Genomic DNA, 13,306 nt, shown 5'->3' on the forward strand with positions numbered 1-13,306 from the left:
TAAATAGTTGGCGGGATATATTCATAAGAACGCGCGCTCTAATTGGCTCGCTATCTCGGAATAATGGACAGTATTCACCCCTAATAAAACTCGGAATAATGAGTGGATTTGTAAAATTATCATTAAAAAAAACTTTTTTGCACCCGAAGTTATCGAGCTTGTACCTGATCGTCTGTGGAGGATTCAAAGCGAAAGGAATCATTTCTAAGATAAAATCCGTAAAAACGACGTGTCAAACGTAACTAAATGCTGAGTCTACAAAATAATGTGGTCAAAACTCGTATATTGTCTTCATTGGAGGTTCTGTATTTCTTGGTTGTTAAAAGCATTGTGTGTGGGAAAACCGAATGGATTTTGTGCCCTCCATTCAGACCAAGCAAACTGGCAAAATCTTATAAAAGATACGAACATCAACAACTGTCAGAAGCGATACTTACTTACCTCGTTTCGCGCGACATAAGGTAGACAAAGTTGGAAATTCGATATAATAATTACAGCAAAACGTGTGTTGTTCAGTCCCCGCCAGAACAACCAGGCTCAGCGAATATCGGTGGATATATAGCAGAGGCGGAGCCAGGGGGTGGCCTAGCCCCCCACCCCCCTTTAGCAGCCAAAAGTTCCGTAAATGTATGAGACATTATCTAAAATACAGGAGAAAATGCCTTGAAATTCCCTTTTGGGCCCCCTCCTGTTAAAAATCCTGGCTACGCCGTTGTATAAGAGCTCGCTATTGTGTCCTTATGGTATGGTCTCATCGTCGTTTCTATAACCCCGTGTAAAAATCTTTATAGAAAAACGAAAAGCAAAACGGAAAAGCACGAATGAAGGACATTATAAAACCCAACCTGAAAGAACACTTAGAACACAAAACATAGATATACAGGTGGATGGGTTTATCCAAAAAAAAATTCAATGATTTTAATAATTACAAATTACTCACTCGTTCTTATATCACACCCAGTAGAGTCAATTCTAAAGAAAACAGCGTGAAGCCAAGATTTGACCCTCGAATGAATAGAGCCGCGTCACAGTCTAAGGTTTTTTTCTTTCGAAATGTCTATATCCCCAAGTGTAATGCGGTGGATCATAATAAAAGACAAAAGGGACAGAGCCAAAAACTGGCGTGAAATTTTCCAATTCTCAATATATAAGATCAAGATTTTGGCTTAATCTCTGATCAGATTCCGACTTCTCCCTAAAAAAGAGGAGAATTCATACTTTGAACAATTGAAAATTGCACTTAAAGCCTCATATCTCGAAGACGAATCCATAAGAAAAAAACACTTTTTGATATGTTGGTTTACATGACATAAGGAACCTCTATGCAAAAATTCAAGCTTACCAAAGTTAACCAAACCTTATTTTGGCAAAACTTGCCGTTTTTTTGCTCTGTCGACAAAAGGTAATTGATTCGCAAATTGAGTTTTTTATTTATCACCTGATATTGTTTTGCATTGAATATATTGCAAAGAGAGAAGGTAACCTCCATGGCGGGGCCTGGCGCTAGACCTCCCCATAGCCTCCTCCGCAGGCATCTCTTCTCACGGAAAAAAGGTTTTTTTTCAATGCAGGGTTTTCCTATGGCGAAAAGAGGAGAAAAAAAAAAAAACGTAGGGGTGGGGAGGTACCAATCTCCCGCGTCCTTAAATCACAAACACAGGTATCCCGAATCTGACAATTTGTTATTTGAGACTTGGCTGCCTTGACCCCCCCCCCCCCCCCCCCACCTTGGGTACAAGACTACTGGTGACATATATTGAAAAACGTTTGAACAAGATTGTATTTTTTTAATTAAACTTATTTACAATATTTCTACAAATACAGTTAACTTAGAAGGTCTGTACACCATGACTAGGCAGCCTGGAGATTATCTTCCTACCAAACCACATGCCCCCAGACTATTACTTCCCTTAGCGGGATATCATGCTTTACAAAAACCGTAATGGGAACTCTAAAATTGTTTCACTTATGTAGACTTGTGCCAAAGCATGAGCCAACGTACATAAAATTATGTGAATTGTTGCATCTATGCTTCTGTCAGGTCATCATCAAAGTACAAATGAATTGCAGGAAGGAACTGATCATCATTCATCCCTAGCTTGTAAAACTCTTCACCTTCGTCACTCACACCATTTTCTTCTAGTGTTTTCTGCATGTCCAGATTTCTTCCCTCATATTTCCAGGTATAGCTAGCGGCATGGGCATTGTACTTTATATAGCGATCTTGGATTTCTGTGAGAATTTCTTCAGAGCAAACCTAAGTGAGGCCACAAAAACCACATTAGTTCATTAACATCCTGTCAAGTTAACTTCTTATGCCCAACATAACCATTTTTTTATGCTGACCTATGATACCATCATCTGTAAAAAAAATTTTTAACTAGTAGCCATAGCCGTAGCAGGCCTCGAATTATTGGGGGAGGGGACACGATAAAAAAACATTAAAGTCCATATAGCCTTTCAGAGTTGATAGACTTTGTCAATTCGTTATATTTTCATTTTCCAAATGGTATGTGGTTTGTATGGACTTCATAATACACGCGTTCGCGCAAACAACTCAAATCTGTAATATTGAGGTATTTTGGTCAACCTTCGGAAAAAAGGCTGTGAACTGAAACGCCCGGGTCCAGTCATTTGTGACGTAGATCGAGATGTCAACCAAATTACATGACAAAACATATGCACGCGCTAAACCCGTTTCCGTCTTCATGTCTTCTTAGTTATTGCTGAAGAACGTTTTGTGGTTACAACTTTTACCATCATCTTTATGTTTCAACCTGGTAGTCAAATAATTATTTAATTTCAGGAAACAAATCTGCAAAATTTAGCAGATATTTTTAAGTCTTTGAATTGTTTTTGCATTGTGCGCATGCTGCATTCGCAATCAAGAATGACGACATTCTCACGAGCGCGCGCTGTTTTTGAAACATACAACAAAACAATATTTTCTTTTTTCACATACAATTCTCGACTATAAATTTTTCTTCGCTTCATTGTGGGTAGCATTGCAATAGAAAACACTTCGCTAACACTTTGTGGTATTGTCGTCTCTGAATTTTAACGGATTTAAGGAAAATATGTTGTTTCAGATTTCCCCGCCAAAACTTGGAATTATTCACTTGATTCAATCTCCTTTCGCGTGGCCAGGAAAATTTTCAAAGATCTGTAGAAAATCCAAATTACAATCAAATTCAATTCTCTTTTCAGAATTTGAAAATTTATCTATGCTTTCCTTTGGCTAGATTGATATAAGTGAAAGGTTTTAAGAACTTTAAGAAAATATTGGGGATGGGAGGCATGCCCCAAGTGCCCCATCTCCTGCTAAGGCCCTGCTAGCTTGTCACATTCAGGTGTGTGGTGAGAAGGTGAGGAAGGGTGCACAGCCATTGGCATTACACACAAAGATATTGTATTTGGCACTTTGAGTGTAACTGTGTAGCTTATAAAGCAGTCAAAAGTCAGCTGGCAGTTGTCAATTTATTAATCACTGTCTGAAGACCATTTGCAGATGTCAATCAAAAAGCATGTCACTCTGATGGATGCAAGCTCAAGTAGTCTTAAAGGGGCGGGGAGATTATTTCTGACTGCAATACAGGTTATAAAGAAGTTCTTACCTCAATAGTTTGCTCCTGAGAAGTGAGTGTGTTTATAATTCTGATTTTCCTGGTTTTTGCTGAAAGAACCCCAATGCTGTAGGAGTCATCCTTCCACCAAGGCCGTCCAAAGTCGTTGGCCCAGTCGGTTCGTGGACAAGGTGGGGGAACATGTATAAACCGCCCTCTAGGTGTGTAGAAGTTCTTACAGTTGGTCACAGGGTCTACATGTGTACGGATCTAAAACATGGTAATTGATAATTTCACTTGAAGTTACAAAATGGCAATTTAGATTCACAATGCTGGTAAAACAATGTGGCTATGTGGTTGATTATGATGCAGAAAGTCCACAGGTGTAAAAGTATTACATTCCTCCTTGAGCATGTCAGGCTGTGGCAGATCCAACATTGTGGTTAGGAGTTGGGGTGGCTCAGTTTATAAAAAACAATAACATGGTTTTTGGCCATCAATTGTCCACTACTGCACAATCATTTTGCTTCCATAGGGGGGTTCTATTGAACCCACTGAGCCATCCTCGGATACACCAATGTATGATACTACCAAAAATAATATATATGATGATTTGAATGTGTGCATGCCAGCATCTTTTTTGAATCATCGATTTTGATTAGGGCCAAAAAGGGTAGAGAGAGGTGTGGTACATAGTTGGTCAGTTTCAGAATTTTCTAAATAAAATATTTTCTATAGGTGGTGCAGGGGTAAATTGTAAACATAAGTTTTTGCTGCCTCTTTGCTTAGCCTTCTGTATGAGTGAAGGTTGAATAGTGAGCAGAGCAGGGGAGCATACCTAGAAATAACCCTGGTTTGATATGACATAAGAGAAGTAGAGTAAGCACACATAGACAAGGCTCTTGGGTAAATGGTTCAACCATTTGTACCAATTTAGCAATTTTGTGTTTTAATGAAGGCTCAGAAAAGTTTCCAATAAAGGGACTTTTTACCATATTTTTTTTTCTTTTCTTTTACATAATAAGTATCTGGGTCTATCAACCTCTCAGCTCCCCAGCCAAGTAGGAGTGCAAATACTCTCAGTTGCTTATAGCAGTACCATGGAAATGGTTGACATTGGCCCCTCATCCTTAATGGATCAGAACAGCTTACATATTACATACAAATAGGAGAAAAAAATACTTACATCTTTGGTCTTCTTGTCAAACCAGTGAGAGATATCTTTTCCTGCAGCTTCTATGATAGGTTTGAGTAGCACGTCACCTGGAAAATTGTTAAAAATATTCAACTCCTTTTTAGCCACCCATCTGGCATATAATATCTACCTATATGCTAGATAAAAAAATACTAAAGCATATTCTTTAGCACACAAGCTAGAATGTTTAAACCTAGTAATGACAGCCACTTCCTCGTGCAACACAACACAGGTAAAATTTTAACTAACATGGGGCTGATTCAAACAGCAAAGAAGTCTTTCATCAAATAAATATTCAATTGAAAGACTTACAAATTGTAAAAAAAAACACTTTATGATCTATTTCAAAGCCCCATTTTAAAGCATATTTATAAATCAAATGACGCTGCGTCTTATAAAGCTCGACTATTCCGTATGACTAGTAATGCCAACCTGCATTTCGCTCACAAAGTGGCGTGAGATCGTAAACTTTACCCAGGAAGGAAACCCAAAGGTCCTTTAACGTATTATGTATGCTAACTTCATTCGGCGTGTAGTATTTTGGTCGTTTGCCGAGTTTTTGTGGCATCTTTTTTACGCTAACTTCTTCGTTTCGTACCCAATTTTCCTTGCTTTCATCGTCGGGTCCGTTACCATGAGAACCATGTGGTCAGCGGTGTGGTATTGTCAGGTACTGTCAGGGGGTTATAAAGGAATGTATGGGGGAATTTATTTGTTTGCGAAAAAATACTTTATCGTGAAAAATAAAACTTTAGACCATGTAATATTGTGTTTGAGTCTTCTTTATTTTAATTTTGTCAATAGAATGTTAGCGAGTTTGAAGCCCGCCACGAATTGTGTTTTTTACTCTGTATTGCTGCCTTGGGCTGCCTGTGGCTTGTTTCAATAAACAATCAAATTGAAGAAATTCTCTCTTTTGAAAAAGAGATTAACAATCATAATCCGAGCAAAAAAAAAAAAGTATTTGAAAGTATATTTTCTTGTTTATTTTAAAAATCGATATATATCTTTAAATCGATTTTACAGGTTTTTGCGACGTTATCATATCAAAAGATTACCTATGGTTTTCTTTGAAAATATATTTCGACACAGGAGCCATTGGTTTGACCATGATTTCAAGCTAAGAACTTGTGAATTATACGGTCCTCATTCTAAATAGTCAAATACCTAGGCATCTCATATAATGCCGTCATTGTCTCGGGATAATAGTTTATTGACACTTGCCTGTCAATTCAAAATCCTGGTGTTTGTATACAGTCTCGTCTTGGAGGTGATGTCTCACAGCTCCATGGCAACGCAAGAGCCAATTAAAACTCGCGAAATTATTAGTTAGTTTGCACTGAGGCCATTTCCAAACAAGCCTGGGAAGCAGCGTGGATGAAAGAGGGAGCTGTTAAAGTTTATTAGTTTAGCGACCGGTTTTACTGTTGGATGGATAACATGCCAACGTTTACACCATCAGGAGGGCAGCCTTTACTCGTTCGTGGAACCGTGCAAGAATCATTTCAAGACAAAATTCCGTCCACGAGTCGATATGCGTGGCCTACAAAAGACGAGCGGGCACCAAGCCGTGCGTTCTCTAGCCGCGCGAGCAAGAACCCTTTCTTCGCAAGACATAATCCTCATCCACAGAGAGTAAGGCATCTGAAAGGCCTACTAGACATTCCTGTGTGTACCGTTATAGATTCACCTGGCGTGGAAGACAACCAAGATCGATTTCTCGTTTGTACCCCGACTACGGACCAAATGCGCCAAAGACCGCTTCGCGGTCTTCGTATGCCGATAAATGCCGATTCCTTTGTCACTGTGAAAGAAAAAGCCATTCCTACTGTTGGTCTAGGTAAGATTTAATACTAGATTTCCGACCATTATTGGCAATTTAACTTAGTGGCCAAGTGAATTAAACGTTATCAGAAGTGTTAGCGCTTTGTGTATTGTTTTTTATTTGTGGTTCCTGTGTCTTGGAATTCTTTAAGAAGTCAAAGTCAAAAGTTGGATTTCAAATTAGCAAACGCACGTAAGAAAATTTTGATTTTGCCTTAGAAAACATAATACTAAAACTACCGATTTTACGATTAAAGGTTTGTGTAGAATTGTTGCCAAGGCTTTTAAAAGCTTTATAGCGTGATAGAATGGATACTTTTATCGTTGCTAACTGCGTAACTAACTACAAATCACGGAATCAATAAAGATATAAACAATGCTGCACATATGAAATTAAAACTATGACCTTTCTTATGGAAAAATAGGGCTTTGTATGCGTTGTGGCCGACTGAATTTGTAATCAGAATTCTTCACTGTCGAGAACCCATTCGAGTGTCATGCGCTCGAGAGTGAAATACGATAACTAACCTCGGCATCTACTTCCAAGATCGTTTTCACCCTTATAGCATATATCCATTGTTTACTTCTCTGTCAATGAAACCGGCAAGGGTAAATCCTCCAAGTTTTCGAGAGTCAAGAAGTCTGTGAATAATCCGAGAGCATACTTCACTTTTTTTGTATGCAAAGTGCATTATCATCCCAACCTCGTTATTACCGGTCATCTATTTAAAGGATAATAGAAATTTTCTAGATATTCGCATTTGTATAACTGCGTCGATTGTTATCAATTTAACGAAAAATATTCCCTTTTTTAATTAAGATATATTGTACGTGTTTTCAAGCGCATCTAAGTTTAAATTGAATGTATTTAAAGATTTAGCAGGGGATTTGTGGTGACAATAGACGAATTCAGGTGGTGTTTTGAGTTTCAATACCAACTTCTGGTGTTAGAATAAATGCTGGTTTAGACAAACCATTAGCATGTTATCATGATCTTTATCACCAGTCACAAAAAAATGAAAACAGAGCTCCCGAATTTTCTACATCCAGTGAAGAAGAAACAGTTGCTAATAATGATTCTTAACATCTTGCCGTTCTTAATTTCAATTTCTAAGCAAATTTGTGCAGTGGTCATTAAAAAGAAATATTGTCAAAATTAGTATCAATTAATCAACCATTGAAAATTATCAGTACATATATTACTGTGCCATGGCAGCAGATGCTCATAAATAAAAGATATTCCTATCTTTTATAATTTTATTTGTTCATTTCTACATGTGGGTGAACTCTTTGAGGAAAAATAAGATTTTTCTATTTATCAGAATAAAGAAAGCTTCATCTGAATGACCAATTGTTTCTGTTCTACTTCCAAAGTGCCAATCACATTTACCTGGAGGGAGGAGCTGCGCAAGCTGGCGGAAGCAGCAGGTGTCAAGCGTGAAGTGTCAAAGAACCCTTATACAATAACCAAAGCCTACCAGATGCCCCCAGTGTCCAGGCAGGGGTCCAGGATGGACGATAGGCCACCACCGTCCAGGAATGGAGAACTACCCCCTCCATCTAGGGGTGGGGAGAGGATGTTGCCATCTCGACAGATGTCAAGGCAGGGTGATGTGCCACCCCCCTCCCGACAAGGTGTTCCACCCTCCCGACAAGGTGTACCACCCTACCAGGATGACAGACAGTTGCAGCACATTGTGGAGTATCCAGATAATGAGGGATATGTAAGTTCTACAGACAGTTGCAATTGAACTTTTGGGAGTTTTACTTTTTATAAGGAAACCTCAGTATCAAGAACAGCGATGCATTTTCTATTAATTTTAACTTCCTTAATAGATACTATTTCAGTAAATCATCATACTTGCAATGTTTTACTTTTTGGTAAGTTAGACAATTCATATTAGAATCATTTTGCTCTCTATATCTTTAGGGATTTTGGAGCTTTCCTGCTTTTTATTACAAAACAATTTTCCTTGTATGCTCAAGATAACCAACTTTGCTTCATACTCTGGCCACCTCTCTGTGTTATTTAAGGCAATTATGCGATGTGGAAGTAGATTCATAAATTTACGCTCTCTTGATAGTATTCAATATAGCATATTATGCGAAAACAAATTCGTGCGAAAGTGTAGCAAAACTTCAGGGTTTTTTAACGCGTTGTTATTCTCTTGTTACAGATGCTGGAGCTTCTTGGCTCCATTCTCCAGACAGATAGCGTCCAAGCTATTCAGTCATGGCTGGTAAATGCTCCAAACAAGGAGAAAGAGCTCGTGTTAGACATGATCCGTGCTGTGTCCTCGTCGGATCGCGAGTTCCGTGAAGGCTATAACACAGTGGTGAGATCCCCAGTGTATGAGGACCAGCTTCTGCAACAGGAAGCCAGCTTAGACGTGGATAACATTCAGAAGTACAACGAAGCCAAGAAAAGGGAGATGGAAGAGGAACAAAAGCTAAAGGCGGCGAGGGAAGAGGGCAGCGAAAAACCAGGGTAATGTTACGCCCAGGGGGCTCGGCTATAAACGTGACAGAGGTCCGACAGAGCCCAAAATTCCCCTTAAAAGAATAGAAACTTATCACGCGAATTCTATATCTCCCAAATACCTGACTGTTTAGCCAAATTCCCAATGGCACGATCATTGAAGAAAAATTGGAAAAAGATACTCGATGACATTATATATTTTTTGTGGCGAATTCTCCCGAACTCAAACCCCATCTCACCCGTGCCTCCAAAGTAACACGCGCACAACAAAGTCTACCATTTTTATGTGCTCACCACCATATTTACTTTACATACATATACTCCACCATACTAACCTTAAACGTTTGCTGTTTGAAGGACCCCTCGATCAGGTTCCAACCAGGGCTACACTCAGTACCAGTGGACATCTCCCGGATGTAAACCAAGCTCCCCATTCGTTGCCACGGAGAAGAAGAACGCGCTTGTTTTAGAGCAGAACAGACCACGCCCAGGAACAGCCGAGGCGGAAATCGAAGGTAAATCACAAGATAGAAGAATATCTAAAGAATATATATGTTGAAATATAGGCCCATACCCAGGATTTTTCTTGGGAGGGTGCAGAATCCGAAAATGTGGTCTAATTTTTCCGGGGGGGGGGGGGGGGGGGATGAGTTCTCTGATAAAACCCTGACCACCCCCAAAAGAACAAAGAGGGTTTTTTATGACTTTGCAGTATGCTCCACGGGACGTTTATTGTCGGATTTGGCCATATACCAGAGTGATCTAGCTTATACTTTATAGTTTCGTCTGCAAATAGCACGTCTATTGAGAACCGCAAGTGGACCTTCGGCCGTTGTGTGTGTGTGTGTGTGTGGGGGGGGGGGGGGGGGGGGGGGTGCGTTCTCTGCATTTGGAACAGTGAATCCCCCTCATTTTCGCGGGCAAGGTCGTATCCCAGAGGTTCCGTCTCTACCCACCCTTCATCAAACTGGCCCGCTAACCCATAGTACCATCTTCAGTGACAGTGTTTACTCACTAACTAGCACTGATGGTTGTAATGGAAGTGAAGCTGTCTGTAAGCATAGTATTAGTACAGGTCCGGCGCACGTGAAGTGCTTAAAGACCGCTATAAACTTAATTTACTTTACCTACATTTACCATATATTTTTTATTGATTGCTCTCTAGCATTCTTTTCGCAATCTGTGCTGTTCCTTTTTTTTATTCCACTGAAGTATTCTCTAAGAAACCTTTCTATATTTTAACCTTTTTAAATGGATGGATCGAAACCAACTATCAACCAACCTGAAAACAAGAAACCGAAGTAAAACGTCTTTATGTACAAACAGTACAAACGGAGACTTTCTTTTTCTTTTCCAGAAATTCGAAGTCGTCTCCAGTCACGCTCATCCCCGCGAGTTTTTCAGCACCAGAGCCGGGCGTCCGCTGCCCGACCTGTATCGCGGCCTCAGACACAACAGAGCCTTTACATCCCGCCAACGGAAGCCCTCACCCAGAATGCACAGCGTCCTCCTAGTCACCAGTCCATCAAAAGCCAGCAATCTGTGATCAAAAGCATTCTCTCGTACAAGCCGCAGCAGAATGCATAATTGTGGCGCCCCAATATTTTATTTTTTGTAACGATTTCTCGGGAAATCGAAAAATGTTTACAATGCAAAGGCGAATAGATCATTCTGTAGCACTCTTAACCATGGGCATCTAGGTACTCGCACGACAGACAGAGCCCCGGTTTTGCCATTTTTTCGTCATCCATAATGCAACACGGGGTGTACGACACTTGGTTTCCATTATAAATGGCTGGCTTAAATGTTTCTAAAGGCTTGCTTGAAGTTCTGTCCGAGCTAAGGCATCCTTAGATGGCTTTGTTTCTCCCATCAACTTTTCGATCTTCTCATGATCGCCACGTAGGGAAGTAAAATCGTTTCGTGAATAGATGCACATGATAAGTCAGAATGCATTTCGGCATTGTGGGTGATCAACAAAGCGCTTTTCGTGTCCCTTCATTACAATGTAATGTCAAAACCCCTTTTTAACTGGTTTATTAAACTTTTTATACAATTTATACTTGTTTTGTGTCGTCAAAAACTGCAATGCAAAGTTCGACTAAGGTTTTTGATAGTTGTTTTCCTACGTACAATAAAATATGAATTATATGCATTTTTCATTTATTTTATTTTCTGTTTTGACTTAGTTTGCTACAGTGCAAAGCTTATCTTATTCAAGATAAAGGGGAATGCGTATAGAAATTAAGCAAAAGAATTTCCTGTGTAATTTTCCCTTTACGCATTGGTGTTTTCATTTGACATGTTTTAAAATAAATGTGGAATCTTTTTCTGATTCTCTACGGTTGTTTCGGTTAGTAATTTCACTTATTGTTTTGTTTTTATTTAATAGTTTTCCCAAGCGCCAACTACACACCTATTTCCCCTCAATTGCCTGTCGATATGGCTAAACGTTTATTTGGCGTTCACCTGAATAAAAGTTTTACATATTCTGTAATAAAATAATTCATTACCTATGGTGTTTGGTGATGTTTTGGGAGAGGGGGGGGGGGGGGGGGGGGGATTGATGCGGTACCGGTCGAATTTTCGGCCCTTCTAAATTTCTTCTGGTTACGAGTTCCGTTTACGGGGCCTCCCCTAGCTGGATGAAGAAACGACACTCTAGCTATACGAGTCCCGTGTGAACAGTGTAAAATTCGCCCGGTTCGTACCATTCCCGGTACGAACGTTCAGCGGTAGAAAATTCGACCGGCATCGTGTGAATGGGGGGCCTCAATCATTGCTACGTTCAAAGGGGCCCAGGATCGACCTGTGGAGGAATTTAGCTCAGGCATCCATACTATAGTTTGGGTGTACCTCATGACGTAAAGGTTTTTGTCATAACAAAAGGTTTGTACCCAATCTCTATAGGTTCAAAGAGAGGCAAAATGCTCGTAGGGGGGATCACATAATATATCATAACTCTGAACCTTCCAGAAAGCATTGCAACTTCTCAAAAAAAAAAAAAAAAATCCACACGTCCGAGAACCCTTCCTGCATTTGCCTTGCAAATTATATGTGACCCGGCAAGGGAAAACGTACACTAGCGAAAAACGTTTTTGGGCAAATCTGGAAGATCAATGAACGCTTTTCTATAATGAGGGAACGATATTGTTAATAATGAGGGAACGATGTTGCTGGAAGAACGTTTTTAAAATTCGGAAGTTCGTTCCCTTCAAATTTGAAAAAAAAAAAAAACGCTCTAAAGTTCGGAAGATTGTCCCTAGAAATTCAGAAGAACGCTCTTAAGTTTGCAGAATGTCCTTGATATTTGCCGTATGCAAACTAAGAAAGCGAGTCGACTCTATTTGTCTTTGCAATACAACGACATTACAACGACATGTTAACGTTCACGACAACAATATGACGGTTCTCGCTCGCGCATCAAACAGACCTCTCCCAAAAGAATCCTCTATATCTTTTCCTTTGCAATTAGGATAGTCGCGACCCGCAAAGTTCGACCATCGATTTGTTTGAGCCGTATGCAAATTAAGAAATCGAGTCGGCTGTTGATGTTTCTTGTCTTTTCAAAACAACGAAGTGTTAATGGCGACAACAACTTTACTGTGACGGCTTTGCGCTTGCTAATGAACTCGCGCAACAATACGACCGCCCCTAAAAAGAAATCTCCTATATCTGAGCTTTAATTTGCCATTACGATCAGCGCGATAGGTGAAGTGTTGAAAATGATTATGAGCCGTAAGCAAACTAAGAAAGCGAGTCAGCTAATTTACTTGTCTTTGCAAAACAACAACTTGTTAAACCGCAACTTTAATGTCACACAGACTAAAATTAAAATAAAATTAAAAATTAAAATTAGAAATAAATTAAAAATTAGCAAACCTAGCATTTTTCGAAAGAGGGATGTTGTCTTTGTGGTAACGATTATCAAAATCGGAAAAACGTTTTTGCCTTCGGGGTTTCTCGCACTGATAAACTTTTTTCAAATCCCTGAAAGAAGTTCTTGTCTTCGTGAAGCCGATCCTTTCTTCGGATGAACGATCTTGAAAATCGGAAAAACGTTCTCGCCTTCGAGTGTTAACCTCGACGATGAACGATTTTAATAACAGGGAGAACGATCTTGTCTTCGGAAGAACGATATTGCCTTCGGACAAACGATCTTGTCCTCGGAGAAACGATTTTGAAAATCGGAGATCGTTTCTCGTAGAAACCTGATATCGTTCTGAATATCGTTAAAGCGTTCTG

General features: G+C 39.7%; 2 protein-coding genes across 2 annotated transcripts; one reads left to right on the forward strand and one right to left on the reverse strand.

The window, feature by feature from the left end:
- Window positions 1-1,766: 1,766 nt before the first annotated feature.
- Window positions 1,767-5,393, reverse strand: LOC5518728 (cytochrome b5 domain-containing protein 1). Its single transcript, XM_001638624.3, has 4 exons — window positions 5,191-5,393; window positions 4,750-4,826; window positions 3,615-3,833; window positions 1,767-2,257 (listed from the first exon to the last, which is right to left on the reverse strand). Exons 1-4 carry the CDS (start codon window positions 5,324-5,326, stop codon window positions 2,027-2,029), a joined length of 663 nt encoding a protein of 220 aa, XP_001638674.1. The 5' UTR covers window positions 5,327-5,393; the 3' UTR covers window positions 1,767-2,026.
- Window positions 5,394-6,088: 695 nt separating this feature from the next.
- Window positions 6,089-11,575, forward strand: LOC5518729 (protein TBATA). Its single transcript, XM_001638558.3, has 5 exons — window positions 6,089-6,598; window positions 7,957-8,306; window positions 8,760-9,070; window positions 9,419-9,576; window positions 10,419-11,575. The coding sequence occupies exons 1-5, from the start codon at window positions 6,190-6,192 to the stop codon at window positions 10,646-10,648; spliced, it is 1,458 nt and encodes a 485-aa protein (XP_001638608.1). The 5' UTR covers window positions 6,089-6,189; the 3' UTR covers window positions 10,649-11,575.
- Window positions 11,576-13,306: the final 1,731 nt, after the last annotated feature.

Source organism: Nematostella vectensis, chromosome 3, assembly GCF_932526225.1.
Source record: "Nematostella vectensis chromosome 3, jaNemVect1.1, whole genome shotgun sequence".
Classification (NCBI taxonomy): domain Eukaryota; kingdom Metazoa; phylum Cnidaria; class Anthozoa; order Actiniaria; family Edwardsiidae; genus Nematostella; species Nematostella vectensis.

Excerpts from the sequence above, each read along its gene's own strand:
- LOC5518728 (XM_001638624.3), bottom strand. The coding sequence starts at position 5,326 with ATGCCACAAAAACTCGGCAAACGACCAAAATACTACACGCCGAATGAA. Across the intron at positions 3,834-4,749 it reads TTGACAAGAAGACCAAAGAT|ATCCGTACACATGTAGACCC; the intron begins GTAAGTATTTTT and ends ACCATGTTTTAG. Across the intron at positions 2,258-3,614 it reads CTCAGGAGCAAACTATTGAG|GTTTGCTCTGAAGAAATTCT; the intron begins GTAAGAACTTCT and ends GGCCTCACTTAG.
- LOC5518729 (XM_001638558.3), top strand. The coding sequence starts at position 6,190 with ATGGATAACATGCCAACGTTTACACCATCAGGAGGGCAGCCTTTACTC. Across the intron at positions 6,599-7,956 it reads CATTCCTACTGTTGGTCTAG|TGCCAATCACATTTACCTGG; the intron begins GTAAGATTTAAT and ends CTACTTCCAAAG. Across the intron at positions 9,071-9,418 it reads GAGGGCAGCGAAAAACCAGG|GACCCCTCGATCAGGTTCCA; the intron begins GTAATGTTACGC and ends TGCTGTTTGAAG.